The 18,199-nt window shown below is 42.5% G+C and overlaps 1 protein-coding gene across 2 annotated transcripts in view; it reads right to left on the bottom strand.

Moving 5' to 3' along the window:
- The window catches only part of LOC112104513 (sodium channel protein type 5 subunit alpha-like), an 83,987-nt gene that overhangs the window by 10,701 nt on the left and 55,087 nt on the right, over positions 1-18,199 (bottom strand). For both annotated transcript variants that reach the window (XM_026652028.1, XM_026652027.1), the window contains exons 23-24: positions 3,544-3,822; positions 2,732-2,789 (exon numbers count right to left, since the gene is read on the bottom strand). In XM_026652028.1, the coding sequence (XP_026507813.1) occupies positions 2,732-2,789; positions 3,544-3,822 (337 nt within the window). The remainder of the gene's footprint in view (positions 1-2,731; positions 2,790-3,543; positions 3,823-18,199) is intronic.

Here is an 18,199-nt window from a genome sequence, read left to right as displayed (position 1 = left end):
CCAGATATCACTGCCGGTTTTCAGCCTCAAATTGCTCCCTCAAGGCATCCCTAATCCTTGCAGCCCCATGCTGGGCCCCTGTAATAGCCCTGCTCTCTGGCTGTGCAAATTCAGCCTCCAGGTGTTGAACCTCAGAGGTCCATGCCTGAGTGAAGCTTTCACCTTTCCCTTCACAAATATTATGGAGGGCACAGCACGCGGATATAACCGCGGGGATGCTGTTTTCGGCCAAGTCCAGCTTCCCATACAGAGATCGCCAGCGGGCCTTTAACGGCCAAAGGCACACTCCACAGTCATTCGGCACTGGCTCAGCCTGTAGTTGAACCGTTCCTTGCTGCTGTCAAGGCTCCCTGTGTAGGGTTTCATGAGCCACGGCATTAACGGGTAAGAGGGATCTCCAAGGATCACAATGGGCATTTCAACTTCCCCTACCGTGATCTTCCGATCTGGGAAAAAAGTCCCGGCCTGCATCTTCCTGAACAGCCAAGTGTTCCGAAAGATGCGTGTCATATGCACCTTTCCGGGCCAGCCTGTGTTAATGTCAATGAAACGCCCACTGTGATCCACAAGCGCCTGGAGAACCATAGAGAAATACCCCTTCCGATTAACGTACTCGGATCCTAGGTGGGGTGGTGCCAGAATAGGAATGTGCGTCCCATCTATCGCCCCTCCACAGTTAGGGAACCCCATTTGTGCAAAGCCATCCGCTATTTCCTGCACGTTACCCAGAGTCACGGTTCTTCTGAGTAGGATGCGATTAATAGCCTTGCAAACTTGCATCAACACGATTCCAACGGTCTACTTTCCCACTCCAAACTGGTTTGCGACCGACCGGTAGCTGTCTGGAGTTGCCAGCTTCCAGATTGCAATAGCCACATGGTTTTCCACTGGCAGGGCAGCTCTCAATCTCGTGTCCTTGCGCCGCAGGGTGGGGGCAAGCTCCTCACACAGTCCCATGAAAGTGGCTTTTCTCATCCCAAAGTTCTGCAGCCACTGCTCGTCATCCCAGACTTCCATGACGATGTGATCCCACCACTCGGTGCTTGTTTCCCAGAGCCCAAAAGCGGCGTTCCACAGTGCTGAGCATGTCCGTGAATGCCACAAGCAATTTTGTGTCGTATGCGTTACGCGGCTCAATAGCATTGTCGGACTCCTCACTCTCACTGTCACTTTGGATCTTAAGGAATAGTTCGACAGACAAACGTGACGTGCTGGCGAGACTCGTCAGCATACGCCTCAGCAGTTTGGGCTCCATTTCCCGCAGACAGATCGCGCTGCACAGAAACTGTTGAAAGATGGCGCCAAAGGTGGACGGAAACAAAGGGATTTCTGGGATGCGAAGCGATGCATCACAGGGCATTGGGACAGGACCCAGAATCCCCCACACCCACGCCCCCTTCCCACAACCCACGGCGCCAGAATGGGAAAAGGTGCTCTGTGGGATAGCTGCCCATAATAAACCGCTCCCAATAGCACTGCAATTGCCGCAAATGTGGCCACGACAGTGCGCTGGGCAGCTGTCAGTGTGGACAGACTGCAGCGCTTTCCCTACTCAGCTGCACGAAGTCAGGTTTAACTCACAGTGCTGTACATCTGCAAGTGTAGCCAAGGCCTTAGAGAGGACTAATGTTTGAGTGCATGTATCCCGCACCCAAACTCCCTCCCGCATCCCCACCCCCTGACCCAGTCTGGAGCCCCCTCCCATACCCTGAACCCATCATTTCTGACCCTACCCCAGAGCCTGCACCCCAGCTCAGAGGCTATACCCCCTGCCACACCCCAATCCGCTGCCCCACCCCAGAGCCCCCTCCTGCACCCCAAACCCTTCATCCCTGGCTTCATCTCAGAGCCTGCACCCCAACCTCCTACCCCAGCCCAGTGAAAATGAATGATTAAGGGAGGGTGGGGGAGAGCAAACAACAGAGGGAGGGGGAATGGAGTGAGCGGGGGGCATGACCTTGAGGGAGAGGCGGGGCAAAGATATTCGGTTTTCTGCAAATAGAAATTTGGCAACCCTACCCCAAGTACCAGAATTCCAGTCACTTCTGACTGACTTCTGCTAGAAAAGCCCCAGAATGTATAGAGCCCAGCAGTGAACCAAAGCACCATTCGATACCCACTCCGAATGCTGACCGCTTACTCCACAGAAAGTCCCAGCTATTTACACACACGGATACATATTGAATCAGAAAGCAATTTACAGTCTGTATGCCAGTGTGTACTATATAATATGCACCACTTAGTGTACAAAAATTCATTGTGCATGAACTGCCCTCCCACTCTCTGTGTACACAAGACTTGTGTGTTCATATAGCACCTAATACAATAGAGCCCTGATTCGGGCCTCTGGATGTTAGAGAAATATAAATATTAAATAAAATAATATTTGACAATTTATTTCAAATGGTTGTCATCCACTTTAGTTCAACCCTGAATTGCTCCTAGTTATAATTTTGTAGGCTTTGAATTTGACAAAGCAGCTTCCCTCTAAAACATTCACTGTAGCAGTTAACTATAATTATGGTATTGCAAGTCATTTGCAAGTGAAATGTGCCTATCAGATGCTGGAAATAAAGATCAGGGAGTCTTATCATAAGTGGACAACACCAAGAAAACAATGAACCGAAAAGACTTATAACATTGTATCACTTAAAACTAACAAGTATGAAAATGATCAAACAACTAAAAACTGGAGAGATGGTCACCAGGGAGAATATTTAATTTTTGTGACCTACCCCTCGTGAATCTACTGCTGCATACATAATGTCCATCCAACCTTTAAATGTCGCCTAGAATAAAAGACAAATTATTAAAATCATATTCAACTTTCAGGGACAGATATTTTAGCCTGTTTACAACATATTTGTGGCACTGAGTTGGTGCAAAGGGACTACAGTCTGTCCATAAATGCCCAGTAGATTTACTTCTGGTGTGTGTGTGTGGGGGGGGGGGGGGATCTCCCTGATGACATGTCTATGACACAGATGGGCCCTAGGCCTCTGCAGCCCACCATCTTCTTGCATAGAGGGCATGTCAGGAGAGGGAGGATGCAGACTGCAGTGATATTCTGCCATAGCAGTCCTCCACTTGTATATGACCCATTAAGGACCTTAATTCAGTGGCAGACCAAAGCTGCCTGACAACAGGTTTAAATTGTGTTGAGCGGGGGTTGACCCAAGATTCAGGGAATTGGAACTAGCCCACTAATGCTGTCTTCCCCCTTCCCATTTCTGGCAGGGAGAGAGTTTTGCCTTGAGTTTCATGAAATTAAAACAAACATACCATCTTCCCAGGAGCTGCAAATCAGAGTAACATATGTTCAAACAGTTACATCAGTTTGTAGATCACCCCTAGGCCCTACATGTCTGTACACTAGAGTAAGAGGCCCCACATGGCCCAACCATATTGCCAGTCTGAACATGGGCTGGAAGGGGAGAGAAGGCTCTGTAGGTCCACTATTACCACCTTGCACAGAGGTGGGTAAGAAATCAGCACCATGACACCACCCCATTGTGCCAACCAGCAAAAGAACACAGAACTTACCACCTGAAGAAGAGCCAGATAACCAGAACCAACGTGATCAAAGTTGACTTTACCATTTGTCCAATATATTTTGTGTGTGTCATTATAGGCTATGCAATTCTGTTTGTTCTCAATACTTGTATTTAATACTGATTTTTCTTCAGTCAAGTTAACGCATTTTCCAAATTTCCCTGCGAATAGGTTCACTCCCATGATACTAAAAATGAGCCAGAAAATGAGGCAGACAAGCAGAACGTTCATGATGGAAGGGATGGCACCTATCAATGCATTTACAACCACCTTGAAAGTGAAATGAAAGAAAAGCATACAGTTATTATAGGCATTATAGACATGAGCATGGCCCTAAATAGCTATTCACTACATTCAACTGTTTTGAAAAAACTAAGCAATCCCTTGTATGCAATGTTGTTTTATTCATTACAGTCCCAGGATATTAAAAGAGACAAGCTAATAGGTTTTATTGGACAAGGTAATATATTTTATTGAACCAACTTCTGTTGGTGAGAGAGACAAGCTTTTGAGCCAATACAGAGCTCTTCTTCAGGTCTAGGAAACCTACTCAGAATGTCACAGCTAAATACAAGGTGTAACAGAGTGTTTAGCATAAGTAATTAACATATATTTCAGTGGACCATTCTAGGTGAAGTGACCCATTAACATCCCTCCAGCCACAGGGGACAAAGGAAGGTGGGGGGGAAGCAGCTAGGGTGGGGGTTCTTAATGGGTTATAGATTGTTGTAATAAGCATAAATCCAGTGTCTCTAGTCAGTCCATGATTATAAATGTCTAACAAAGTTATGAATTTAAGCTCCCAGGTCTCTCTTTTGAAAGTGTTGTGCAGATTTCCTTTGAGGATGAGGACTGATAGGTCAGAAATAAAGTGATCACTTTGTGAAAAGTGTTCACCCACAGGTGATAGGGTTTTTGTCTTTTATCATTTTCCTGTAGGAGTTCATTTGAGAGTGTAGTAATTGTCTGGTATTACCCACATAGTTGATATTTGGACATTTGTGAGGTACACCACATGTTATGACAGGCCTGGATAGGACCCATGGACCTTGAAAGGTGTGTTGCAGGGGGGGCGGGGGGGTGGAGGGGGGGGCAGGGAGTGTTGATCATTGTGGCAGAGGAGAAGATTGCATCATGGAATGGGCCACCCAAATCCCCGAGAGAACCTGCTTCAATACAGAAATGCCCCAACAACAACAACTGTGTGGGTGAAACCAGACAATTACTATGCTCTCCAATGAACTCACACAGGAAAATGATAAAAGATAAAAACACCATAACATGTTCTGACTCATGCTTAATGGAGATTTTAACTTCCACTGTGGATCTTATTACATCTGGCTAGGTGCTTCAAGGCGTAATCTCTACTAATGAACTCAAGAGTCAATAAATGCAAAGCTGTCACATCCTGATTAGGACATGGGCTTCTGCTCATTGCTGGTCCCAATTTTGATCTCTAGTAAAGGACAGACATGGACTTCAGAGTGGAACCCTGTACCCCAAACAAGTAAGATATGGGTGATATTTACCTTCACACAGGTCACAGCCAATAGGGCCAGCTGGATTCCCATAGGTGACATTTTGCAAGAGAGGGGTCATGCAGGCCACTGGGTGTTACACACAAGAAATATCTAAAGATAAAGTGGGAGGCTGGACTTCTTTGGGAGGAGTAGGGGGAGTGTCAAACTGACTACAGGTGTAGTATGAAACTTACGCTATATTTGGGTGAGCACATTTAAGATTCATAATAAATTCCAAACCCAGGCAAGTTCCTTATATTTGTTTCTTTACAGGTTTCAGACACCTTTCATCACATCAGGAAAAATGGAAAGAAACTGCAAATATTGTACTATTCAAGTTTGCACTTTCTGGGGTTAAACGCTCCAATGACCTGGGGACGGGGGGGAGAATTTTTAAGTTCTATATAGCTTATGTAGAAACTAAAGAATTTTCCAGACAAAATCTTTAAGATTGTGTTAAAGTTGTAAATAAATATCTTAATTCAAAACAACATTTTTAGAACACGGTGATTATAAAAACAGGGACAAAATATGTAGTTAAGATTCTACAGTCTTAATTCTACTCCTATATCCCCACCCAGAAACCCTCTTACATCTACTTGTCCTACTTCATATAATTTCCAGTATGGGCTACAAAGCACCATAAACCAACCAACCAACCAACCATTAACCACAAGTAGCCTATAGTCTAATTGTAGATCACCTTTCAATTCACTTCCTCTTTATACATCAGGGAAATACAACCTAGATGGAGTTATTATAAGATGGGGGCATAACTACTCTCTGGGAACAGTGTTCCAACCAGTTATCAGAGGTTCAGTGTCAAGCTGGAAGGGCATATCAAGTGAGGTCCTGCAGGGATCAGTTCTGGATCCAGTTCAGTTCAATATCTTAATCAATTATTTAGATAATGTCAGAGAGTACACAAAGTTTGCAGACAAAACCAAGCTGGGAGAGGTTGCAAGTACTTTGGAGGATAGGATTAAAATTCAAAATGATCTGGACAACCTGGAAAAATGGTCTGAAGTAAATAGGATGAAATTCAATAAGGACAAATGTGAAGTACTCCACTTAGGAAAAAACAATCAATTGCACATATGCAAAATGGGAAAAGACTGCCTAGGAAGGAGTATTGCAAAAAGGGATCTGGGAGTCTTAATGGGTTACAATTGTAATACTGTTGCAAAAAAAAGCAAACATCATTCTGGGATGTATTAGCAAAAGTATTGTAATCAAGACACAAGAAGTAATTCTTCCACTGTACTCTGTGCAGATTAGGCCTCAATTCTGGGAACCACATTTCAGGAAAGATGTGGACAAATTGGATAAATTCCAGAGAAGAGCAACAAAAATGATTAAAAGTCTAGGAAAATATGACCTATGAGGGAAGATTGAAAACACTCGGTTTGTTTAGTCTAGAGAAGAAGTCTGAGGGGGGACATAACAGTTTTCAAGAGGGAGAAAAATTGTTCTCAGTAACCTCCGAGGATAGGACAAAAAGACTATAGGCTTAAATTGCAGCAAGGGCGGTATAGGTTGGACATTAGGAAAACTTTCCTATCAGAGTGGTTAAACACTGGAATAAATTGTCGAGGGACGGTGTGGAATCTCTGTCATTGGAGATTTTTAAGAGCAGGTCAGACACCTGTCAGGGATGGTCTAGGTAATGCTTGGTCCTGGTTTGAGTGCAGGGGACTGGACTAGAAGACCTCTTGAGGTCTTCCAGTCCTATGATTCTATGATCAAAGACAGCAACATCTTACTTCATATTCTCCATAGACAGTTCAGATAGTTGACCATCCCTCATATCAATTTTTCTCTATGGTCAATAGAGCACAAGGATATTACATCTGATTTGTAATACACAGAGAGTCCAGCTTACTATATACACCTTACTTGCCATATACACGTAATAGTATGTGGAATGCCACTTCTGCAACATTTTTTCCTTACTTTCCCCTTATCTTGTGAAAGCCTCTCCCACTGATGCTGTGCTGCCAAGGGGCTGGGATGGGAAGAAAGAAGCCTCAGAATCCGTCTAGAGGCACAGGACCCCCTTGTGGGCAGACACTACCTTTATTGGATCTTCCAAGATCTGAAACTGACCCCTGCTTCTTCCACAGGAGGAACTGTGGCAAATTCCCCATGCAGGGTTTCCCACATAGGTGATAGTTTGGGATAATGCTTAACAGAATAGAGGAAAGCAGTAGATATGTTAGTCACAAATCTGCCTCAGCTACATCTGTGCAACTCCCATGGAATTCAATAGGGGTTGCACAGTTTTATTTGAGGGCAGATTTGGACCAGTTATCCAGGATTCAAATTCTTCCTACCACATAAAATACAATGTATATCAAACAATAGAAAAGACATTTAAAATGCATTTATACCCACTGTAAATCACAAGAAGTAATTATTTCCCCACTACATTACTAGCTTTTTCTTTCAAATCCATTACTAGGTGTCAATAACTCACATTAATACTCATATATAATGATCTAACAGTTTGTCTACTGACTTGAGTCTATATTTGAATGTGTTTGCTTCTCAATGCTTTCATGCATTCAAAATTAGGATCTTTGCCGACACAAGCCTTTACTCTTTTTCTCTTAAATTCTGAGTCTGAGGGTACGTCTACACTTACTTCCTGGTTCGGCGGCAGGCAATTGATCTTCTGGGATCGATCCCGGAAGTGCTCGCCGTCGACGCCGGTACTCCAGCTCGGCGAGAGGAGTACGCGGCATCGACGGGGGAGCCTGCCTGCCGCGTCTGGACCCGCGGTAAGTTCGGACTAAGGTACTTCGAATTCAGCTACGTTATTAACGTAGCTGAATTTGCATACCTTAGTCCGAAGTGGGGGGTTAGTGTGGACCAGGCCTGAGATAAAGTGATATTGATTCACAAAAATGAAAATTTATCTAGTTTTGAATCGGACTGTGGAAATGCCTATTCTTATTCTCCGCCAGAGCACAGTATTTCCATTTTCTTCTAAGCTACTAATATTGTATTTCTCTGTTTCTTTTATATTTGTCTACAGGTTCCAAAGGCCGCATGGAAAAGTGACTTTACATATGTGCAATAGATAATTGTGAAGGCCATGAGGAGAACCAAATCCTGAGCTATTATAAGTCAGTGTAGTATGGCCTTCACAACTAGCTTCAGGTAGTGTGAGTTATAGCAATGTAATCTAGATGTGCCGAGTGCACGGATTGTATTAGTTAGGTCAACATATGAGAAACAGGGGGCAAAGTTTGAATTTGGGAAGTAAGCTGAATCCTCAGAGGCTTTTTCTGTCACTAATGTGTACAATACCATATTGTGAGTGAAGGTAAAATTTCATTATTAATTATGATTATTAATTAGTGAATTAAGTGCTAGCGAAAAGATCAGGACACACATATTCATTAATGGCAGCATAAATTTCCTCACAGTGCCCCACTAATATGTCTCAACCTTGGAAAGCAATTGCTATCAGGTGGTGGCAACAGAGGGGATCATCCAGTTTTCATTAAAGATTAGTCTAAACTAAAGCCAACCTATGGCAAATTTTGAGGAAAGGATTCCAAATGTGCTGGTGGTGTTTTGTTTTCTTAATGTATATAGTTATCCTTTAGAAACTGGAGCGAGGCAACCAATTTATATCCTGGCCTTTGAACACCCAATAGATTTTAATAACTTTTCATTCATAGAAACCTACATTGAACCTGAATTTGTGACGGAGATTGAAAAAAAAAAAAACCTCTATTAGCTGCTTCTCTCCAAATTCATTATTAATGGCTTAATGCCCCCCATGGAATTTGGAGGCAGTCCAGTGTTGTTGCTGGAGGCTCCAGGACTAAGCCTTCCTCTCAGGCCATCAGAAGAGTTCTTCCACAGCTGTGGAAACACTCCAGGAATTGATTATCATCATCAAGACGACTTGATATAATGTATGAAATTAGCCTTAACACAATATATGCCTAAATCTCCCTTCAGAGAAAGATTTCAATTTATATTCTGGTCATTTAACAGAATTTGGGGAGAAGCTGCTAACAGAAAGAAAGTTATGAGGTAAGAAATTTCTCATTCTGTTGTACAGCTTCTCTCCTCATTCATTGCTAATGGGAAGTAGCAAGCAGTGAATCCCAGAAGTAAGGAGGGGGAAGGATAAAGCAGAGTTTAATTATAGTAGAATAATAGGCAGGGGGAAAATGGTTAACTTGTTCTGTAACTGTTGTTCTTCAGATGTAGTGATGACAAGTCCAGACAAAGAATTTTCTCTTTGCTCTGTGATATCAAGTTGGGAAGTAGAGGAAGGGTGATCAGTGAATGTATTGACAATCTGAACAGCTCCAGAAACCAGTACTGTCTTGGCCATGCTGGTGCAATGAGAATCATGTAAACTGAGTCTTGCTTGAGCTTCATTAAAGTTCTTGGAATCAGCGGAGGATAGGCAAAATGAAGGCCTACAGACTATTAGATGATGAACATGTCAGCTATATAGCCTGGACTGATCCCTGCTTTTGTGCAATACCTCTGACACTTTTTGTAGCAAGCAGATCTACATGAGGCTGACCCCAATTCTGGAATTCCTAAGAGCCACAGATCTCTTCGGAGACAAGTCATGGTCTGATGAAAACTGCTTAGTTGGTCTGTATGAGCATTCAAAAGACCTGGTAGATGAACTGTTTCCGGGACACCTGATATTGTATACACCATTCCCAAAGAAGTTGCACTTCTTGACATAAAAGAGTTTTGATCTTGTTTCTCTTGTCTGTTTATGTTTCTTTGACAGGGTAATAAGGAATCAATTACCAGTGAATGAGGAGAGAAGCTGTACAACAGAATGAGAAATTTCTTACCTCATAACTTTTTTTCTGTTAGCAGCTTCTCCCCAAATTCTGTTAAATAACCAGAATATAAATTGAAATGATAGGGGGGGAAAGCAGTAGATGTTGTATATCTTGACTTGAGTAAGGCTTTTGATACAGTCTCACATGCCCTTCCAATAAAAAAAACTAGGGAAATACAACCTAGATGGAGCTATTATAAGGTGGGTGCATAACTGGTTGGAAAACCATTCCCAGAGAGTAACCATCAGTAGTTCACAGTCAAGCTGGAAGGGCATATTGAGTGAGGTGCCACAGGCATCAGTTCTGGGTCTAGTTCTGTTCAATATCTTCATCAATTATTTAGATAATGGCATAGAGAGTACACTTATAAAGTTGTGGACAATGCCAAGTTGGGAGGGGTTGCAAGAATTTTGGAGGATGGGATTAAAATTCAAAATGATCTGGACAACCTGGAGAAATGGAGTGAAGAAGATAGCATGAAATTCAATAAGGATAAATGGAAAGTACTCCACTTAGGAAGGAACAATTAGTTGCACACAGACAAAAATGGGAAATGACTGCTTAGGAAGGATTACTGCAGAAAGTGATCTAGGGGTCACAGTGGATCATAAGCCAAATATGAGCCAACTATGTAATACTGTTGCAAAAAAAAAAAAAGCAAACAAACATTCTGGGATGTATTAGTAGGAGTGTTGTAAGCAAGACACAAAAAGTATTTCTTCTACTATACTCCATGCTGATTAGTCCTCTACTGGAGTAGTGTATCCAATTCTGGTGGCAACATTTCAGGAAAGATGCGGACAAATTGGAGAAAGTCCAGAGAAGAGCAACAAAAATGATTGAAGGTCTAGAAAACGTGACCTACGAGGGAAGATTGAAAACATTGGGTTTTTTTTAGTCTGGAGAAGAGAAGATTGAGGGGGGACATGATAATAGTTTTCACAAGGGGGGAGAAAGATAGTTCTCATTGACCTCTGAGGATAGGACAAGAGGCAATGAGCTTAAATTGCAGCAAGGGTGGTTTAGGTTGGACGTTAGGAAAAACTTCCTGTCAGGTTGGTTAAGCGCTGGAATAAATTGCCCAGGGAGGCTGTGGAATCTCAATCATTGGAGATGTTTAAGAGCAGGTTAGACAAACACCTGTCAGGGATGGTCTAGATAATACTTAGTCGTGCTATGAATGCAGGGGACTGGACTAGATGACCTCTTGAGGTCCTGTCCAGTCCTACGATTCTATTCTATGATTCTATGTAAAAAATGGTGGTGATATTGTTGATGACTTTAACAACCTTGTCCTGTCAGATCAAGACAAGACAAGACAAATTGCTCACAGTTCCAACATGTTTATATGTAGAAGAGACTCTTTCTGAGACCATAATGCTTGAGTCTGATGTAGGAAGTTCACACCTCAACCCAGTTTGGAGGCATCCATTATCTTCAGAGTTGGTTGAAGAGATACAAACGGAAGGCCCTTGCAAGCCTCAGAAGGGTTTAACCATCAAGAAAAGGGACATCAGAACTCAATCATATCTATGCTTTGTGTAAAGATCCACAAGTCTAGAAGGAAAGGTTACTCACTCAGTGCAGCAACTGTAGTTCTTCAAGTTGTGTGTTCCTATGGGTTCTCCACTTCAGGTGTGCAAGAGTCCCATGCACCTTCAACTGGAGATTTTCATTAGCAGTTTCCATTCAACCTGCTCTTATGCCCTACACATCTTTGTGGCCCATGCCGAAGTTATACAAAGCTGCACAGGTGAACCACCCTGAGTTCCTTCTCTACCATGAAGTCCCACCAAGAAAACTCCAAAGCAGAGGGGAAGGAGGGCAGATAGTGGGGCACCCAATAGGGATACACTTCTTGAAGAACTACAGTTACTGCACAGGGAGGGTTCCTTCTTCTCTGAGTAATATCCCTATGTGTGCTCCACTTCAGGTGATTTCCAAGCAGTATCCCCATGAAGAGGCAGTTTTGGAATAGAGTCTAGTACAGATGAAATAATTGAGCTGCCCACTGCCACATCAGATCTAGAGGCATGCTATAGTGTTTGGAGAAAGTATGTACTGAAGATCACGTAGTGGCCTTGCAAATTTCAAGTACTAGAACATTCTTAAGTAAGGTCACAGATGTTGATTGTGACTTAGTAGTGTGGACCAGAACCCAAGCAGGAGACTAGGAATTGGCAACCTCATAGCAAGTGATGATATATCCCCAAATCCACCTTGATAGTATTTGGGTAGAAACAGTGAAACCCTTAGCTCTGTCTTCAGTGGAGACAAATAGTGACTCAACTTTTCCAGACTACTGTAACCCTTTCAGGAGTCTGATTTGTATTGCGTACCCCCAAGCGTCACCTCACTTAAAAACTACTTGCTTACAAACTCAGACATAAAATACAAAAGTGTCACAGCACACTATTACTGAAAAATTGCTTATGTTCTAATTTTTACCATACAATTACAAAATAAATCAATTGGCATATAAATATTGTACTTACATTTCAGTGTATTAGTATATAGAGCAGTACAAACAAGTCATTGTCTGTATGAAATTTTAGTTTGTACTGACTTTGCTAGTGTCTTTTATGTAGCCTGTTGTAAAACTTGGCAAATATCTAGATGAATAGATCTCTGGAAGACCTCTGAGTATCCCAGGGGTATTTGCACCCTTGGTTAAGAACTACTGGTCTAGGAGACTTCTGGAATCATTTGGTCCTATCAAGATAGAAAGTCAGTGCTCTTCTGACATCTAAGGTATGGAAAGAAGCTTCCTGACCCGAGCTATGTAATTTTGGGGCAAAATGGTAAATGTATGGTCTAGTTCAGGGGTTCTCAAACTGGGGGTTGGGACCCGTCAGGGGGTCGCGAAGTTATTACATGGGGGGGGGGGTCGCAAGCTGTCAACCTCCACCCCAAATCCCGCTTTGCCTCCAGCATTTATAATGGTGTTAAATATATTAAGTGTTTTTAATTCATAAGAGGGTGGGGCACACTCAGAGGCTTGCTATGTGAAAGGGGTCACCAGTACAAAAATTTGAGAGCCACTGGTCTAGTTCATATTAAACTCAGATAAGAGCATAAGAACGGCCATACTGGGTCAGACCAAAGGTCCATCTAGCCCAATATCCTGTCTTCTGACATGGCTAATGCCAAGTGCTTCAGAGGGAATGAACAGAACAGGTAATCACCAAATGATCCATCCCCTGTCGTTCATTCCCAGATGGTACTTTAGGAAGGAATTTGGGATGTGGACATAGGGAAACTTTATCCTTGAAGAATATTGTAAAGAGAGCATCTGCCATTAAGACCCTGATTTCCACAACTCTTCATGCCAATTCAATGGCTATTAAAAAGGCCATCTTCATGGATAAGTATAGGAATGAGCAGGTCACCATAGGTTCAAAAGGAGGCCCTGTGAGACCTCTGAGAACTAGATTAAGATCCCAGACTGGAGCAGGGGCTTTGAGGGAAGAAGTTCCTCAGTCCTTTAATGAACCTTACAGTTGTGGGGTGAGAGAATATTGAGAACCCTTCCAATAGAGAATGGAAGACTGATATTGCAACTAGATGAATCTTAATCAAATTACTTGTTAAGCCTGTTTTCTTTCTTCAGTTGTAGCAGGCAATCCAGGATAAGTGAAGGTGAGGAAGATTCAGGTGCAGTTTGCTATATTCACACCAACAGCTAAATCTGTTCCACTTCTGAAGTACTATAGGTAGGTTCTTTCCTGCTGTACCTCTACTGAACAGGTAGACTCTATGCCCATGAACCATTGAGGAACCATGCCCTGAGGTGGAGAATCTTTAGGTTGAGATGAAGCACTTATCCCACATCTTGAGAGAGAAGATGAGGGAAGCATGGGGATTGATCATTGGACAAGGAAACAGTCAAACTAGGTAAGGCTACCATGCTTGTCTCAGTCACGTAGGGATTATCATGATTACCTTGTCCTTGTTCTGCCTGATCTTTTTCATCACTTTTAGAATCAGACATGTTGGGGGGGAAAATGTGTAACACAGGCTCTTTGTCCAAGGAAGGAGAAAGTAATTTCCCAAAGACTGAAGGCCTAGGCCCTTCCTTGAGCAGAACAGACAACACTTCCTGTTTATGGATGAGAAAGCGATCCACCTCCAGAATGTCCCCACATTCAAAATATGTCATCTAGGATCCAAGGGTGCAGCTCCCATTCGTAATCCTTTGAGAAGTGTCTGTTGAGAGCATCAGCTGTGGAGTTTTGTATTCCAGGAATGTACATTGCCGAAATGTGAATATAAGTTATGGAATTGGTTCATAGCCTAATTGCTTCAACACACAAACAGGGGATCTCATGCCACCCTGTCAGTTGATCTAAAACATGCAGGCTACTTTGTTTGTCAAGATCTTGACTGAAGGGTTAAAATTCATGTGCATTTTATATAACAACCTGGTATATGGATTGTGCCAGCTCTTTTTCAGACCCAAAGTCCAGAGTTTGGTCTGGAGACCAGAGGCCTAGCAAATAGTGATCATCTAAGAGAAAGCTGGGGTAAACAAGATAACATTGCCTTTGCTAAGATATGCTTGGTCAGTAGAAATGCCAGATGTTGCAGCAATAACTGAATAATTATGTTTCATCCAATGTTTCAAATTGAACAAAGCATCCCTGTTCCTATTGTGTTTCTTCTGTAGGGAACGTTCTTCCCACAGATCCAACCTTGAGTTTATGAAAATTGGCACATGTCAGTATAAAGATATGGCATCCTTCCACCTTCCTTCCCAGGGACCAATGCCCTGCCTTAAGACATAAAGAAGACAATCTGTACTGTCATATACTTTCACTGTTTCTTTGCTTTAACCTCTAGGAATGTACCTGTTGGACAATCAAAGGAGTTGCTCCATTCCTATGGACCCCAAATCAGAATTCAATATATATATTTTATACTAATAACATTTTATCAAAGTATTAATTAAATGTTAACTTGCTAACTTGAGACCATGGGCGGAGACATTATGTAACCTTTAACCATTGGCTAATGTGCTATCTTGTCTTGCTGCAAAACCTATCCCGGGGTGTGGAACTGCCTACCCTGTCACTTCCCCCCACCCATGGAAAAATCTATATATTCTATTGTAATCAATTGATTGACAGTGTCTCTGAGCCTGATAAGCTAGGTGACACTCCGCCAGCGCTGTGTGTAATAAACTCCTATGGTTGACCTCTACACGGTGTGGATTTATGTCCTTCATTGACTTCCCTCTGATCAGAGGAAGAAAGAAATGTCTGTTTCTGACTGCCTTAGTTCCAGAAGGTGGTTGTGGAGACTGGTCTCCTGAGGTGATCATCTGCCCTGGACTGTATGAACATTGATATTTCCCTCCCTGATTTGAGTAGCAATGCATCTGTCATTATGGTGACCATCGGCATTGACCGAAGAAAGGCAATGCCAACCCCAACATTGTGGCGATCCTTCTACCAGTCTAGGGCATCTTTCATCTGGCATGGAACAGAAACTTTTATTGCTAAGCTGTGTCTGTGTGGTGAATACACTGTCCTGAGCCACCCCTGAAAGCAGCAAAAGGTGTAATCTTCCATGATCTGTGATGAAAATGCAAGCCACCATGTAATCCAGAGAGCTGCAAAAAAAACCTCACTGAGGACTGAAGGCTCACTTGAATAGTCTTGATTAGGTTTGTTAAGGTTATGGGAAGATAGGCCCTGGCAGTCAGTGAATCCAAAGATGCCCCAACTAAGTGTATTTTCTGAATAAGAGTCAACACAGACTTCCTGACATTAGGCTGGAAGCCTAACTGCAGGAACAGTGAGAGAGCCCTCTGGGAGGCCAACAGCACTTCACCGAACAGCCAGTTGCTGAGGTATGGCAGTACCACAATTGCCTCTTGATAAGGTGAGTAGCCACCATCTCCAGAACCTTTGAGAACACTCTTGTAGCTGAGGAGAGACCAAAAAGAAGTATATGATATTGGAAGTAATCCTGACCTATCACAAAATGCAAGTATTGTCTGTGAGCTGGGTGTATGGAAATATGTGTCTTGTAAGTCAAGGGCTGAAAATCAATCCCCTCAGTCTAATGAAGGAATTATTGCTGCCAGAGTCACCATCCTGAATTTTTGGCACTTCACAAATTTGTTTAGGAGTCTTAGATCTAAAATCAGTATCCACCTTCCATTTTTCTTTGGAAAGAGGAAGTAACTTGAGTAGAAACCCTTCCCCGTGTAGAGCTGGGACAGGCTCCGTTACTCCTAAACAAAGGAGGTAGTTTATGTCCACTCTTAGTATGAGCTCATGAGAAGGGTTCCTAAAGAAAGGAGGGGGGCGGAGGTATGTGAATCTCCAAAACTCATTTGTCTGTGATAATTCACTCCCATGTGTGTCAGAATGGGGAGATGGGAAAACGGTTATAGCTGGCAGGCTAAAGAATGGGGAGACTTCAAACCCTCAACCGTCCCTTCAAAACTGATATTTTGATTTTGAAGCTGTTTGTGTACTTGAACCATATGGTTTTGTGTTTCTCTTCCACTGGAACCTATGCTTCTTTCTCCGGGGTTTGATGGGTCTCTGGTAGCCAGAGAAATGTATCAGAGGGAACCTGCTGCTGTATCATAGGAGATGTATGAGGTTGCTCATCAGGGAGACACTCTGACTGCTCAGGTGATGGTGACCTTTGCCTTGAATTAGATGAAGTTGGGGTCCTATAGCTCTGATGAAGAGTCCAAGGGTGCCAGTACAGCCACATCTTTGCCCATAAGGAAGTTGCATGGCTGCCCAAGGAGAAGGAAACCAGGAGAAGAGGAAGGTTCATAATAATTACAAGATGACTGCTGCAGTCTGGTTTGAGAATGAATCTCTGATGAGAAATAGGCAGGTGAGGAAGAAGGAGATCCCTCCAAACTTGCCCCAGAAGCTGAAGAAAATACATATTTTTCTGAATAAGGACTTTGAGGAGGCTTCATTAAGTGAGAGTTTCAGACCCGAAAGTTAGAAGTTCAATAGAGGTATTTATGATTCACCTATATACAGTACCAATAATGGATTTTCAGCATAAGCCACTAGAGGTGATTTTGGATGATCAGATACAACTAAATCTGATGGTATGGTGAATGAAGGACCTGAAATAACTGGTACCGAAGCTGGAGCTGTAGAACTTATCAGTACATGCAGCATTAAAGAGAAAAGAGACCTGGAGGCAGCATCCTTGACCTTAAATGGCACCTGGGCACTTGGTACTGAATCCATGCGCCCTGATGGACCATGTACAGTAGATGGTACCATAACATTCAGAGGTGGTACTGAAGCCTCAAAACTATCAGAAGATTCTCTCTTTAACAGTTCTGAGCTCTTAGTCATATGATTCAGGGCTTCTAAGGGCACTTTTCTATGCCTTGAAGTTCCTTTTGAAGCTTAAGGTGATCTTGCCTTCTTTTTCCTTGAAGGACCAGGAGAATGAAATCTGTAGCTCTTTTCAGCCAAATATCTTCTAACAACCACAGGAGCACTTCTTGTTGAGGGAATACTGGAGACAAACTGGTCCGAATGACCAGGATCGGAATCAGGTCTCATGGATCTGCCCAGGAGATACATCCGGAGTTTAATCTCCCAGGTCATTTGAAACCACTGGTCAAAAGAACAGCAGATTGCACATTTACTAGGAATATGCCACTTATCTAGACAGTAAAGACACTTTTCATGTGGCTGGTATAGCAACAATACATGAACGTCATGTTTTGAAACAGGGAGATTTAGGAGCCAACATAGCTGCTTATCACCCAGTACCAATACCTAACTGAATGTTAAAACTAATACTAAAGTAGTAACAAAAGACCTACTCTAAAGCTAATTGACAAAAAAAAAAAAACACCTCTTTACAAGAGACTGAGCTACCCAAGTTTAAGACATAGATAAGTGCGCTTAAATTTGCCATTATGGCTAAAAAGTTATAAAATGCTCTATTGACAAACACTCCTAATGTACAATTGGTATTTTAATGATCAGCACATGAAGAGCAATAATGTAGGCAAAAGAAAGGTCCCAGATTGTAGTAGAGTTCTTGCTATAAGGAGTACAAAGAAAAGTGAGAATCTAATGAAAAGTTGCCAAAAAGGATGATTTTAAAAAACTTTTATTATTCTCTGTATCCACCCATTTTTCCACCAATCCACCACAAAAAATTCAAACTGTGCTCATAGTTTATATTCTATGTTTCATTTATTTGAAACTATATGAACTATTTTCATAGTTTATATTCTATGTTTCATGATATTCTTATCGACAAACTAGGCAAATACAATTTAGATGGGGC

Source organism: Terrapene carolina, unplaced genomic scaffold, assembly GCF_002925995.2.
Source record: "Terrapene carolina triunguis isolate 2854851 unplaced genomic scaffold, T_m_triunguis-2.0 Scaffold111, whole genome shotgun sequence".
In the NCBI taxonomy this organism is placed as follows: Eukaryota; Metazoa; Chordata; order Testudines; family Emydidae; genus Terrapene; species Terrapene triunguis.
The sequence above is the reverse complement of the archived record's forward strand: the minus strand, read 5'-3'. Positions and strand labels throughout refer to the sequence as shown.